This window comes from Blennius ocellaris (assembly GCF_963422515.1).
Source record: "Blennius ocellaris genome assembly, chromosome: 22".
In the NCBI taxonomy this organism is placed as follows: Eukaryota; Metazoa; Chordata; class Actinopteri; order Blenniiformes; family Blenniidae; genus Blennius; species Blennius ocellaris.
Genome location: NC_137671.1, coordinates 11,362,750 through 11,377,543, shown reverse-complemented (window position 1 = coordinate 11,377,543; position 14,794 = coordinate 11,362,750). Strand labels below are relative to the sequence as shown.

At 40.8% G+C, this 14,794-nt stretch overlaps 1 protein-coding gene across 1 annotated transcript in view; it reads right to left on the bottom strand.

Annotated features, from left to right (window-relative positions):
- Positions 1-14,794, bottom strand: part of cacna1c (calcium channel, voltage-dependent, L type, alpha 1C subunit) — a gene marked incomplete at its 5' end in the record, with an annotated part of 194,491 nt that overhangs the window by 22,965 nt on the left and 156,732 nt on the right. Inside the window, 21 exons of the mRNA XM_080518084.1 lie at positions 53-136; positions 2,887-2,997; positions 3,092-3,250; positions 3,843-4,044; positions 4,133-4,279; positions 4,363-4,415; positions 4,503-4,610; positions 4,698-4,785; positions 6,160-6,192; positions 8,152-8,258; positions 8,467-8,526; positions 9,705-9,834; positions 10,019-10,151; positions 10,371-10,440; positions 10,524-10,653; positions 11,250-11,364; positions 11,781-11,901; positions 12,142-12,343; positions 12,449-12,600; positions 12,704-12,777; positions 12,886-13,046. Coding sequence (XP_080374210.1) covers positions 53-136; positions 2,887-2,997; positions 3,092-3,250; positions 3,843-4,044; positions 4,133-4,279; positions 4,363-4,415; positions 4,503-4,610; positions 4,698-4,785; positions 6,160-6,192; positions 8,152-8,258; positions 8,467-8,526; positions 9,705-9,834; positions 10,019-10,151; positions 10,371-10,440; positions 10,524-10,653; positions 11,250-11,364; positions 11,781-11,901; positions 12,142-12,343; positions 12,449-12,600; positions 12,704-12,777; positions 12,886-13,046 — 2,440 coding nt within the window. The remainder of the gene's footprint in view (positions 1-52; positions 137-2,886; positions 2,998-3,091; positions 3,251-3,842; positions 4,045-4,132; positions 4,280-4,362; positions 4,416-4,502; positions 4,611-4,697; positions 4,786-6,159; positions 6,193-8,151; positions 8,259-8,466; positions 8,527-9,704; positions 9,835-10,018; positions 10,152-10,370; positions 10,441-10,523; positions 10,654-11,249; positions 11,365-11,780; positions 11,902-12,141; positions 12,344-12,448; positions 12,601-12,703; positions 12,778-12,885; positions 13,047-14,794) is intronic.

The following is a 14,794-nucleotide window of genomic DNA, read 5'->3' as shown; positions in this document are numbered from 1 at the left end:
GGGGGATGGGGGGGGGAGGGGAGGGCGAGGGGGGGGGGGACTTCGTACTTACGTTGATTTCACTGAGAATGACGTCTATTATGCTGCCAATTACGATGAGGAAATCAAACACATTCCAGGGATCACTAAAGTACCCCTACACAGGACGAGGTGAGCAAGGGGAGGAGGAGGAGGAGGAGGAGGAAGAGGAGGAGGGTAAGAAAGGTAGGTTAGAAGGAAAACAACATCTGCTGCCACTTCGCAGCGCCCATTAAGGTGGTATAAGCTTGTACAGCACACGCAGAAAACACTCAGCGATACTTGATGAACCGACACATGAAAGGATGAAGAAAGTTTCCACTGCGTTATCTGTTCATCCAGTGTAGCTGCGCTTCCTGCTCGGCTAAGGAGGGCGCCGCCAGATCGCCGTTATTTCCCATCTGAAATCTCGAGGCCCTTCAGCGACGCTTTTGCGGCCACTTCGCTATCAGCATTTGTGCAAAGGGGGAGGGGGATTTGTGCCAAACATTTGACTTTTCTCGTTATTTAGAAAGGTAAATATGCACGCCGCAGCTTGAGAAAGCCTGAGTGAACTCATAGTGGCAGGTAAGATTTGGCATTTTGAAAAACAGGCCTGCTGCAGGGCTCCTTCGGAAACACTCCGATCTAATGCAAGATAAAAATTCATTCAGAGTCTGGACCACTTCTTAGTGGCTCGCTCTAAAGACAGGTTAATGATGTTTGCAGCATTGCAGCAGCAGATTAGAAATCTGTTAGTTCTAGTACGCCAAAAGCTGCTTTATTATTAAAGAAGGGATATTTGAAAGTTTGCTCATTACTGATGGGAGGCGAGTGAGTTATTTCCCACTATAGAGAAACAAAAAAATCTAACTATCTTTTAAAAAATTAAATCATAAAGTAAAAAAAAAATCTCAGTTGATGGAGATCATGAGAAAATTGTCGGATAAAAAGGGGATACGGAGAGAGATCAATCTTACTGATCTATTTTCAGCTTCATCATCTGTCATCGGCAGCTGAGGTACGGCCATAAAAAAAGAACAAAAAAAACCCTCCTCTTGCCATAACTCATCTGCACATGACATTATGCAAATACCGCAAGGTAACCTTGAATATTCAGCTTTTAATTAAGCCGTTTTCAGTGATATCAGAGTAAATCCAGCTTTTTAACAGTAAACATCTGTGATCTGGGACACAATTTGATGATACTGGAACATCATTAATCCATTATAAATGCAGTTATACAAGCATCAGTTCCGATTAGATTATAAGTAGGAATAAGAGAAAACAAAAGACGTTTTTGCTGCTCCTTGGCTGAGATGATCAAACCTGTTAAACAGTTTATATTAAACAGAAAAAACAACAACAACAACAAAAAAACATTGTCAGTAGAACCAAACCCAGATGTGTCTGACACCTTCAATCCCTGAGAAATAATAAAAACATTAGTGTGCAGGTCCTCTGGGTGATGCCTAAAGGCAAAAGATCATTAAAGTGGATCAAATGCAGGTCAAATCATGAAATACAATATCTAACATTATGCAGGAGAGGTTGGGAATGTGTCTTCAGGCTGCATTAAGACATAGCGAGCATCAGATGTTTCTCATTCTGAACTCAGTAGAGTCTTAAAGAGGAACTGAAAACAAACGTGTCAATTGTTTGAATCAAACTGGTGTCCCAATGTCCTTCAGCCCGATATCAAGAGCAAATAGAGTAATAATTAATGTATTTAAGGGGAAAATATCAAACTAATGCATGTTTATTAAAAAAACTAAAATACCAGTTTGTCCTTTTCAATACACTCATCACAATAATTATAATACATGCTTGAAGTAGAAGTGTTCAATCTCTCTCGGAGTCAGGTTGAATTTTTAATGAGTTTCATAATAATTAAATCCTGTAATAAAACATTTAGTAAATGAGAGCAGCTTGATGTAAATTCCCAACCTCTGCAACTGGAGCGAACATTCAACGTGCAGTAATGAAGACATTTCACTGATTCCAATAGAAACACAACATTTAGAACATTATTTCAATTTTTAGAGTTGTTCAGAAAAATAAAGTGTTTAATATGAATTAGTTAAGTTAAGTTAATAAGTGACTAAGTTGTTAGATTCATAGTTAAGGCTTTATAATGTCTGGATTTAAATGAGAGCATTACCAATAAAAAGGGACAGTAGTAATGCTGTAATGGTTCCTGGGCAGACGGTGATAAAAAGACACAAATCGCACTTTTATATTCCTCCAACTCACGTGACTTAATAAAGATGACACACACGGGTTATGTGTGTTTTTTTTCTCAGCTTTAGGTTCAATAAAACCACCAATCTTTACTCCTGCATCGATCTTTTGGTTTACAGCGTCTCTATATCGTGCAAGAACAGAGAGTACGAGTGAAACATGATGCGAAAATATGCTTTTGCCATTGATTGGGTTCAAGGATTTTCCACTAACTCTGCTGTAATGGGGGAAGCGTTCCCATCTGTTACTGTTTAAATAGCTGACGCACCAGGAACTTGTGAGATCGGACCAATAAACCTGTGCAGCTACATGGCAACAACGGCGGGGTAACGAGGGAGCGGAGAGATAAAAAAAAACAAAACCAAAAAAAAAAAACAACCCACATGATGCCATCCACTAATCATATTTTAAATCCACGGCGCAATAATTACAATCTGGAAGAAATTGGGAAGCGATTAGGAACAAACAGTACCACGTCAATCTTCAAAGTATGTGGATTTAATTTCGACCAAAACATTTTGGATCATCTTCAAAGTCAAGCTGCAATAGATTTGTTCTCATTTGAGTTAAAAGTAATGTAAATAATATTTTTCTGTGGCGCCATACTGTTATCATACTCGTTGTGTTGGGTTGCGGACGTGGACCTACCCTGGGTTTGAAGGCGATGAGTTTGAGGATCATCTCCACGGTGAACAGTCCCGTGAAGAGCATGTTGAGGATGTTCATGGCGTCGTTGAAATTCTTCGTCTGACCGTGATGCTGCGGAAAGCACGGGGTGCGCGATTAGCATCCGCAAAAAGCCCGGGTGCGTGCGCCGTTTTTTAACGTGTCACCCGACGAACGGATTACTCACTTGCATGGCCAGACAGATGGTGTTGAGAAGGATGAGCGTGAACATCAGGTACTCGAAGTAGGTGGAGTTGACCACGTACCACACCTTGTACTGGTACGGGTTCTTGGGGATGTAGCGACGCAACGGACGGGCCTTCAGGGCGTACTCCACACACTGACGCTGCGGAACAAAGACAAATAGGAAACACCGGTTACTTCTCTGCTTCACTACTCGCAGACCACGACTGGTCATTTCCCCACCTCAGTTGGCCTTTATGAGTTTCAGTTAAAAACTCATAAAGGCCGCACTAACAATAACTGAAAAGCTTCTGTATCAACATCCGTGGTGTATAATTGTAGAATAATTTATGTACAGAGATGAAACAATCATCAGACCTAATACAGTTTAAAGAAAGAGTTTCTGTCTGTGTAAATCGTCACTGTTTTTGTTATTTGGGTGTAGAGTGGAACAACACTAATGGAAAAAAAAATCTTTTGTGTGATTCGTAACAATGAAGATATAAAGAGGTACGATTTAAAAAAATTATACTTCTGTCTACCCCCTTTTCCAACATGTATATATTATAAAATTAGAGTGTTGAGCTGGATCACTTATTTTGACGACTGCCTCTTTTTTTTTTTACTTATTCTGTTTCTTTTTTTTTTTTTTTTTTTTTACACATTTCAAGATTAAAAAAGAATAAATGTGAAATTAATAAAAAAATAAATACAATACGACAATTAATATATAATGTAAAACACACAAACGATACCTGGTTCTTGTCCAGCTCGCAGTTCTTATACTCTTGCTCTCCTTGCTCCTGAAACGTGACGATGACGAAACCGACGAAGATGTTCATCATGAAAAAGGCGATGATGATGATGTAGATGATGAAGAAGATGGAGATGACCACGCGGTAGTTGTAGATGGGCCCGACGTCCTCGGCGTGAGAGTCGATGGCCCGGTACAGTAACCTGACCAGAGGAAAAACCGTTAAATTACTCGGACATGTCAAGACGACACGTGTTGGATCTTTTACTGCGTGTCGACATCGACACCGACCCCGGCCAGCCCTCAAAGGTGGAAACGGCGAACAGCGCCATCATGCCCTGCAGGACGTCATCGAAGTTGAAGTCGCTGTTCTCCCAGTGTCTCTGCTTTCTCTCCGGCTTCGCCACGTCGCCGTCCTTATACATGATGAAGAAACCCCTGAAAACGCACAGTGAGATCATGCGATTAATTCAGTCGAGAGACTGTAAGAAGAAAGAGCGACGGTGCGATCGCTCACTTACTTGCACGCTGCCTGAGTCTGTTTGGAGCTGTCGGTGCAGTAGGAGAACTTGCCCTGGTGGAAAGACGAGTGGAGTCAGTGTTCACGTTGAGAGAAAGAATAAAACAAGATAAAGATACTACATATATTAGATGGATTCACCTTGAATAGCTGCACGCCGATGCAGGCGAACATGAACTGGAGTAATGTAGTGACGATGACGATGTTGCCGATGGTCCTGATGGCCACGAAGACGCACTGCACAACGTGCTGTAAACACAACAAAAGCACAAGTCGGTACATGTTCGCGTCTTTCGTGTAAGAAAGAAGTCAAGAGTGTGTACGGGAGCTTTTAACCTTCAGTCCTTTGGCTCTGTTGATGGCCCTCAGTGGTCTCAGCACTCGCAGGACTCTCAGGATCTTCACAACGTTAATTGCGCTGGACCTGAAACACACGTGCGAGATTAAAACTCCTGACAAGTGGAGCTGACCTGACATGTTGAGAGGTTTTTCTAAACACCGGGGCAGCACGTGAATCACAGAGTACTTTCAGTCGCATCTGTGATTTTGAACAAATGGGAGAAAACACACGGAAAATGAAAATGGTGAAGATACAAACGCACCCACGAACCGAAGGGAAAACTACATTCTCACGTAATTAAAAAAAGGGAAACTCAAGTACTTGGAGTTCTTAAGATGAGAATCGGCTTCAATTAGCTTCACAACCACATGATCTTCTCCAGCTGTACTGCTATCAAATCTACACCAGACGAACTATTATTATAATGAATGAATTTGATGGTCAGGGCGATGCCTTTTCCATATACGATTCTGTCTTTTCTTGATTTCCTAATCATATCCATATCACTTTTTACTAAAAAACATTATTTTAATTGTAACCGAGACAAATAAAATTGATAAAATACCTTTTAGTATGACAAATACGACAGTTTCAAGCTATATATAAAGAATTACCAGATGAAAAGCAAGGATTGAGCACCAGAGGAGCTACAGTATGTTTTTAGGGCCAGTGGGTCCCAACAGACAGTCGAGCTTCTCTACAGGAACGACTCACAATGATAATAAATTTACCAAAACACGTGAAACACAGACACACACACACACGTACACACGCACACACACAGAAATACGAACATGAGTGAAACACTGACAGACCAAGAAGAGGACACTGACAGACATTTACAGGCAAACAGAGATTCATTGTGCTGTAAGAGAGTGTCAGTACCAGACAAAGGTCACACCTATGTTGACCTTTCAAAAAGAGGTGATCCAAAAGAATCGTGTCGAAGGAATCAGATTAGTACGATGACATTTTGAATCGTAACAGCGGCTTCCGTGATGGGAGCTTTCATTGCTACTTGACATCAGCGGTTTTAGCAAACATCTTGAAAATCTGCTTCAATAGTGTAGATAATAGGCTCAGAACTTTTTCCTCCTAAAGCTGGAGGAAAAAAAAAGGAAATTCAAAATGTCATCGTATATTCTTGAGGGAGTGACTTGTCAGAGGGAGTGATTTAAGGGGGAAACACCGCTCTGTGCCGACTTCAGAACAGAAATAAGGAGGAAAAAAAACAACCACCCCCCCTCAAAAAAACACCCGTTGTGCAACTTGTTACAGACAAAGGTAAAGTCTGAGGGCAGTTAAAGGTAGTCTGTGCGGAGTGGGATGTTATCAGTCACATATCACAGTCAAACCATCTTGTGAGGATTATTTCAGAGTTGCAGTAAAACTCAGACAGACGTCAAATGATTTTGAAACACCGATTTTGAGACGTTTCAAAGTTTGACAACGATTTACCAATCGCCCGACGGCAAGAAGTACTTTATCCATCTATTAGAGACCAAAAATAGATACCATCAGACGTTGTTTATTTTTTTATTGGCCATGGTTGCTATTCTTTCATGTTCACTGATATGGGCCATCTTTCATGCTGTCACATTATGAGACAACACAAACAGGCAATCTGTCATATGAATCGTATATATACAGCTTTTTTTTTTTTTTGATAAATGTCCATAATTTACACATGCGGCGCCTATTTTCTATTTTCTTCTCTGTGTTAGCTTTACGTTGTCCTTTTTGCTCTTTTGTAGGTTTTCTACAACATGATGAAAGATCTGTCGCTACATTAAAGAAAAAATAAATACCGCATTGGTCCAAAAATAGGACAAGATTTCATTTCCTGCGAATCTGATCTGATAAAGTGGGCCTTTGTTGCATGCAATGTCAAATATTTAACTGTTTTTTTTGGCCTTAGAAACAAGGGGAACAAGCTCAAAGTGATCCTTGTACATGTGACTGAGCCAGTCAAACGTTGGGCGTGAGTAATGAAAGATGTCCGTGTGATCACTTTGGGGCCATGATAAGTTGATTGAAAGGTGCCAATAAGCCGATTGAAGGCTTGTTAGAGCCCGATGTGCAACAACGACCCGAAATGCAATAAAATAGGATGAAATAAAACCCAAAATGAAATTACCGGTCAATAAAGTAACAAAATGCTGAGCCTTAAAACTTTAAATATTACATTAATGGGCAGGGAGAATATGTTTTCCACGAATATCGTAATAATTTTATTACATCATAAAGTGACAATGATTTTTGGTTTGGAGTTGAACTTGAACTGCTTTAGCTTGGATAATCTCTATGTAACCTGACAAGTTCAGTAAAGCCTTCATAAAAACAAAGATTTTTACCCACCTGTATTCCAAATATGAAACTTCTAAAGTGGAGCGTTGTCTTATAATCGAACCAATACGGTATTTGGCAGCAAAAGCACATCACAGGAAACATGTGCGACATATTTGAACCACAGAAACAAACGAGTGTGCAGGTGGTGTTAAAAGCCACGCCGTCGGAATTAGTTTAACTGTGATACATTCAGGAAAAATCCCACTCATTCACTACCTTTAACAGGCAGAAACCACTGAGTTTTAGCATTCAGGTGTCATTTCTATTGCCCAGGAGAGTTTCTGTTCATCCACAAAAATGAGGACTGAATTTGACCTACTACTACTGCTCAGAGTTGTGATAAAACACAGATCACCAAACTCCAAATCTCATTAACACAAACACTCTCGTTTAACTTTAATTAAATATGAAAGGTGACTATGAGAGCTCAGGATAATGATGTGTTTTTCTGGTTAAAAACCAATAAAGCTTCAAGTGATTTTTAGTAGTACTTTATTACTCGACTACAGTAAACCTAGTAGTTACAAACGTAACCCATATTTATGTATATTTGCTGATAACTGTTTAACTCAACTCTCCAAAACCATAGAAATATCAAACCAAAAGACTTGACAGCTTTACACGGTTAAGGTGAAGGTCTGTTTAAATAAAGGGGGGTTATTAATACGGACTCGTATGAACTTACGTCGAGAAGTCTAGTCTATTAGGCATTAGAGACAGAGAGCGTAGCATAGCATATTAAACAACAGACATATCACAGCATTTCAAGGAGTTATTTGCTACAAGAAGCAGAGATCATTTTTTTTTAACAAGCAGTACATAGAAAGAAAGGATGGGGAGTAATGGAGTGTGACGTTATTAGGAGTACAGAGGGAGGTGTGAAGCATGGGGCAATTAATGCTATTTTGGCCACTTTACAAGTGTCGTGTACTCGCATGCAGCAGTCTCTGTTTGTCTGGGCTGGTTGGTGTCTCTGTTACATATATTACACCAAGTGAATCTTTGAGTATATATGGAGTAATGCTATTTATAACAGCATGCAAAAAATGATAGTAAAACATGCACTGGTAGGAAAAACAATTAAAAAAGCATTGGACTCACTGTATTCCGGAGGAGATGAGAGACACACTGACCACCACTAAATCCAGGATGTTGAAGTAGTTTCGACAGAACGAGCCTTTATGGAGGAAGGCTCCGTATGCTGTCATCTGTGAGGGTCAAAGTTCAAGTGTCAGAGAAGGAGAGGTTGGGAAGGATTTGGTTTTTAGCTCAATTCAAACTAACTTCAAAATCAATTTTCAATCATCCGATCTATATGTGACTTTTTTTTTTTTTTTTATTATTTGCAAACTTCAGTCACCAATTCTCAAACTCATGCAAAAACAGTCACGTCATATTACAACACATTATTAGTACCTTAAGAATGATCTCTATGGTGAAAAGCCCAGTAAAGACATGATCTGCATAGCCCAGGATCTAAAAAAACACAGAGACAACATCGTGTCATGAACATCAGACAACAGCTTTTGTTGAATCACAAACATTCCCTTTATTCTCTTTAATAATACACACTGATTTTTTTCCCCCAACTACTTTGTTCTTCTGTGTTGGATGATCTGTATTTGAATCTGTATTTAAATTACTTTGAAACAACCTGAAACTGTTTAAAAAGCAAGAAAGGTTTTTTTTTAAACGCTAAAAAAAACAGCCTGGAAATGTTGTGATCCTTAAGGGCTCACTGATATTTCTGTGTCCAGACCAGAGAAGACTGAAATAAAGTACTTCTGGAGTTAAATGCTCATGTAATCAAATGGAGCAAAAAAAAAAAAACAACCTCCGTACACATACAGTACAAATAAATAATGCTGAAGTTCATGTCTCAAGATAAGAAATTGGACCAAAGTAAATATTGAAACAGTAAAATAATAAAAAAAACTAACTAAAGAATGTTTAATTCCATTAATATTTAATTCTAGGGTTAATTATAGTCAACCAGTGTTGTACAAAAGCCATAAAAAGAGATCTTTATGGGCCCCTGGGAATTTAATACTTACAGAGGGAAGAAAACACATTTAATTAATATTAAAGCAGTGTGTGCACGCACGAACACACGCACACGGCTACAGCTCAATTATAAGGTGTGACTTGATATTACTACGTATAAGAAGAAAATACAGAGGATCCTTTTTACACACAGCCACTTTATAACGTGGCTTAAGGGTAAATATATACAGTCTCTGCTGGGGCACATAAATGAAATAGTTTTTTATACTTTGAGCCTGAAGCCAGAGGAAACTGTGTGTCTGAATAACACTAAATAGGAATCCACTAAATAGGAATAGGAAATCAGCGAAGACCTTAACATTTGCGTTGTTTCATGCTGAGCAAAAACGTTAGAATGACACAACAGGGCATCATAAGTATTTCACATCGTCTTAACATGAAGTTAATAATAGTTACAGTACTCTGGCTGAAATCTCATTTAGTGTAACAGGCCACTCACAATAAGCTTTGGTTCCTATATGTTGCCGTCAGCTATAATGCAGTTAGTTCACAATGAGTGTGTGTGGGGAAACTAATGATCGCCACAAAAGCTTTAGCCTACATGTCATCGTGCATCTGGAGTGAAACGTATTAGTGTTTGATTGCGTTACCTGGTTTCTGAAGGAGTCGTTCTTGACGGGGTCTTCTGCTGCCAGACTGATGCTGCTGAGCAGGATGAAGAAGAGGATGAGGTTGGTGAAGATGTTGTGGTTGACGATTTTATGGCACAAAACCCTGAATCTGTAAAAATAAAGGACACAGAATTAGAATGGTATTTAGTAGTGCTGTTATAAAGATAATACTGGGATCATAACAGATTCACATGAGAGAGAGAGAGGGAGGAGCGCAAGAGACAAAAAAACAAAAAAACAAAAAAAACAAACAAACAAAAAACCCAAGAGGCATCACTACAGCATCTGCTTACTTGTTGGTGTGGCTGAAAACGAAGAACGCCCGGGCCTCTGGCATGGGAATGGCCTTCTCCTTCATCTGGATGTCAGACAGAGGCCGCGGCCTCGGGCCAACAGGCATCTCTGGCTCATCTTCATCCTCGTCTCCTGGTGTGGAGGAGTAAAAGACAAGAACATCAGGACACTGACGCACGCTGCGCTGCATTCCCACATCTGAAAACTTCTACATGGATAAAGATTCATTGATCAGTGCAACACCAAAGAAAGTGCATGCAACTTCTCATTTTCAGTTATTGTTTCATCAAATTAGGGCTGCCAGGTATTTCTTTACACATTAATTGAATTTGTGGCTGTGCTTCAAGTTACCTATGTAATCATTCGCAGGATATGGATTCTTCTCTTCAGTCTCGTCTCCACAGCAGTCGTCCATGTTGATCTGCAAAGGAAACATATCGCCTGTCAGCTCAGGCTGCGGAATCTTCTGTGATTCTCTGTGTATTCTCTACTGTATATGAGCACCTTAGTCGCAGTGTTGGTCTCTCCATCAGACGTAATGGACTTGAGCTCTATTTTCTCCTTCTTCTTCTCCTTCTTCTCCTCCTGCAGAGGCGGCTTCTCGTTGTCATGACGCTTTTCCGGACTGGAGAGTCTGGAGAGAGACCGGAGTATGACACCCTCACCTTACTTGTTGTTTTCTCCTTCGCGTAACCTTTGAGGGCCTGATTACTAATGAGATCACTCCAAATTACATCAATTAACACGGAGCAGAGCAGGAATGACGTTTGTTCAAGTTACACGGATCGGGTGTGCTGATATGACCAAACCAAAAGCACGGCGAGCTGGGAAATGATCGTTTTCCATTACACCTTCTCTCCTGATCAATACATGTTGCATCCAGGAAGGAGACATTCGATGATTTGCGCTACTGACGGGAAAACACTATCTTTCTCAGCTGCACTAAAATCTCACATTATCCCTGCTGACAGGTCACCTTTATGGGCTGAATGACACTAAAAATACCCAGTAAAACTGATTTGGAAGGAAAGGCAAACAAGGAAAACACAAATGTTTCTTAAAAACAAGAGAATATGCTCATATTGCATAGTGGTTTGATTTCAAGGTTTCTATAGAAATTATAGTGTCACCATCTACATCTAGTCCTTAAAGACTTTCTCGGATGATATCAGCTTTCAATCGGTCAAGCCTACTCAGTCTATATGCCTCTATTTCCATTTTCTGCTTTACCTGGCCAGCTTCTTCCTCTCCTTCTCCTCCTCTTCCTCCTTCTGGGCGGACGTCAAGCTCTCTGCATCGGCCAGATTGTCGACAGCGATGGCCAAGAAGACGTTCAGGAGGATATCTGTTCAGAGGGGCGACGCTAAGGAAGCTGCTGACATCATCGGAGTGCGAGCGACACTGGATGCGCGCCGTCTTAGCACGGCCAAGTGAATAAAATGCTAACTTTCAATCTACAATCGCCTTATCTGACAGACCGTGAACTTTCAGCTGCTTGAGTCAAGTTGCTCACTTGCTGACACGAAAATCCCGAATGCAAAACGAATACCGCTCTCTGACAGCTGCATCTTAAACGGCGGGTTAGAAATCACATCCAGTTTAATTCGCGTCTTTATCGGAGAACACTACCACTTGTTGAGTGATGGGATTTGTCAAGGATATTAACAAAAAAAACACATTTGTCAAGTATGAGAGGCTGTTTTTACGTAAACTGCCATGCAGCTATTTCGCGTTGGCCTCTGTTTCAAGGGGGGGGGATACAGTTTCCGCAGATGAAGAGGATGATGAAGTAGATGCAGACCAGCATGCCAGGAAAAGATGGACCGCCGTACGCCATGATGCCATCATACATCACAGAGTTCCAGTCCTCTCCTGTTAGGATCTGTTCACAAAGAAATAAGAGGGAATAAAAATTTCATCTGCATAGAGAAATGTCATAAAAAATGGATTCTTTGGGAATTAAGTCACACTTGTGACAATGAAAGATTAATTCAAATTTCATTCAATCAATGAATATATTATAAACCTCGAGGACTGCACATGGATGTAAGGATCGGAATTTGTGGGACAAAATGTGTCGTACAGACCAACGTGGACCAGAAACGGCTGCAAGGAGGAGTACCTGAAACACGGTGAGCAGAGACTGCGGGAAGTTGTCGAAGGTGCTGCGTCGCGTTTCGTCAAAGTTGAATTTCCCACCAAACAGCTGCATGCCCAGCAGGGAGAAGATGATGATGAAGAGGAAGAGCAGGAGCAGCAGGGAAGCGATGGAGCGAACTGAGTTGAGCAGCGATGCCACCAGGTTGGACAGAGAGTTCCAGTATCTGAAAGTGTAGGAAAAAAACCCCAAAACACATCAATGTGGTTCAGGTGGTTAAAAATAAGGAAGAAATAAAAAGGAGCAAGAAACAAAAGAAGAATTTAATAACCTGGTGATTTTGAAGATTCGGAGCAAGCGTACGCAGCGGAGCACGGAAATGCCGAGAGGAGACATGATCTTCGTTTCCACCAGAATGGTCTCGAGAATCCCGCCACAGACTACGAAGCTGTCGAACCGATTGAAGAGTGAAACAAAGTACGCCTGTGGAAAGAGACGGCGAGAGGTTGGAGCTTTATATTTCTGGTGACGACTGTGAGGTTGCGTTACAATTTTGCCGGCGGACATGGGCGTTTTGGTGTCATACCTGTAGGCCCAGACTGTACATCTTCAACAGCATTTCTCCAGTGAAGAGTGCAAGCAAAACTTTATTGGCTATGTCTGTAGAGAATCGAAGATATCAAATCAATCAATCAAAGTTAGCACAGACCGGGTAAAATGTAAATAATTCACTGTCGTAATTTGATTTTATGGATGAGCGCAATGCACCTTGTACATCGGTTAGCCACTGAGGCTGCTGGTGATGTTCAGAGGCGATGGTCAGCGTGTTGAGGAAAACCAGAAAGATGACCAGCCAATAGAAAACCTGCGATTTGACCGCTGCCCGGCACTTCCGCCTGCACAGCCGGTTCCACCTCCGAGAGTAACGGCTAGGGGGGGGAAAGGAGGAGATCATTCAGAGAGGGACTGGTGAGAATGGGAGGGAGCAGAGAAGGGTCAGAGCCAGTGGGATGGAAAAGAGTTTGGATAAAGCGACGGGCGACGGAGTCGAGGATAACGAAACCAGATGAGGAAGGAAAGATAGTCTTGACCCACAAGAGGTGAAATTTAAATCCAGAGAACAAGAGTCAAAAACGAACCAAAAAAAAAGTTGACAAAAAAGTCTTTCCATCAAGAAGCATCGGAGCTGTGGAACAGGGTTCGTCGTCACACCGAGAAGTAACCAGAACCAGGAGCACCATGGTTTTAAAGGGAAAAAAATGTGGATAGTTGCTGCTTTCGAGAGATAAAATAAAATAACTGACCAAAATACAACAAACGCTGCAATACTCTACATTATGAGATTATACTTGATCGCTGTACACAGTAAACATAATCCTTGTCGGCATGACAGTATTGTAGCCGCATGCCCAAATCAAGATAAATAATACATTTAAGCTTAGTACCCAAACATGTACCAAAAGTACAGAAGATATTTAAACATTGCATCTCCTTTCTTACATTTAAAGGAAAACTAATTGGTCACTTCAATAGTTTGTGACAGATTAAACTGAATATTTGTACATGATATATGACCGTGTTTATTTCTACTTTAAAATGACCTTCAATGACCCAACTCAGTTAAAAACAAGTACTTTTTGATGAGTCCTTCTATAAAAGCTTCAAATTGAAAAGGTGTTCTACTGCATGTGATCCCAATCAAGAGAAATTCAAGCCTCAAAACAAATTCCTCCTCCTCCTGGAGTGACACACAATACTGTGTGTGTGTTTTTTTTTAAAGAGTATTCTCCTGTGTTGTATTGTGTACGAGGTCATTTGAATTTTTTTCTGCCCACCGCTGTTGGAAATTAAGCTGATTGTTTCTGGTAATTGCCAGCTTCACACTTCAGTCCCACCCATATCAAACGCTTCGCTCAAGAAGGTTGCACCATCGCACTTAACCTATAAGCATGTACCATTGATTCGACAAGAGTAATTTCATAAATGTCCCACTCAGTAAAAAAACTATCGGACAAGAATAACCTGTAATTTTTTGCCTAATTGTTGTCCTTGGGTGAAAATTGTGTCTGTAACACATCCTGGTGAGAATAAATGTGGAAATAAAGCAGCTTAAAAGTGGTTTAATAGATGCGGAGGCAGTAATTTGATAGATGGCCGGTTTGAAACAAAGACGGTGGTAAAGGTGTGTAACTCTCCAAGAGCGTGACGCGGTAATACTGCTAAGGCTGTTTCACACTTGGTGTCCTTCTGAATTGATCCATCTATTATTCCCACTTGACCGCTCCGTCCCCCATATTTGATATGCCGGCTGATTCTTCATCCGCTCTACCAAAAAAAACCTCAACGACTCCGACACGTCACCTCGAGATCTTATCGCTCGCTGTCGATACAAGATGTAGGCGTCACCGGTCCTCTGATACGGCACACTTCTGCCACGAGGCTCACGCTGAACACCAGACACAACTCACAACACGACACAAGCAAGACATGCATCCTCACGGTCAAAGGCACGTCGTAGTTTTATTTTGAAATGAGCTAAAATGTGTTCTGTTACCTTTCAAACTGTAGATAACCTGAAAAAGCGGATTTTATCCTGATCAGAAGTGATACATCTATCGGTTTATTGTGTCCCATGGCAGGAAAAAAAATTATTACCTCAAGGCCTCCTGAAAAATGG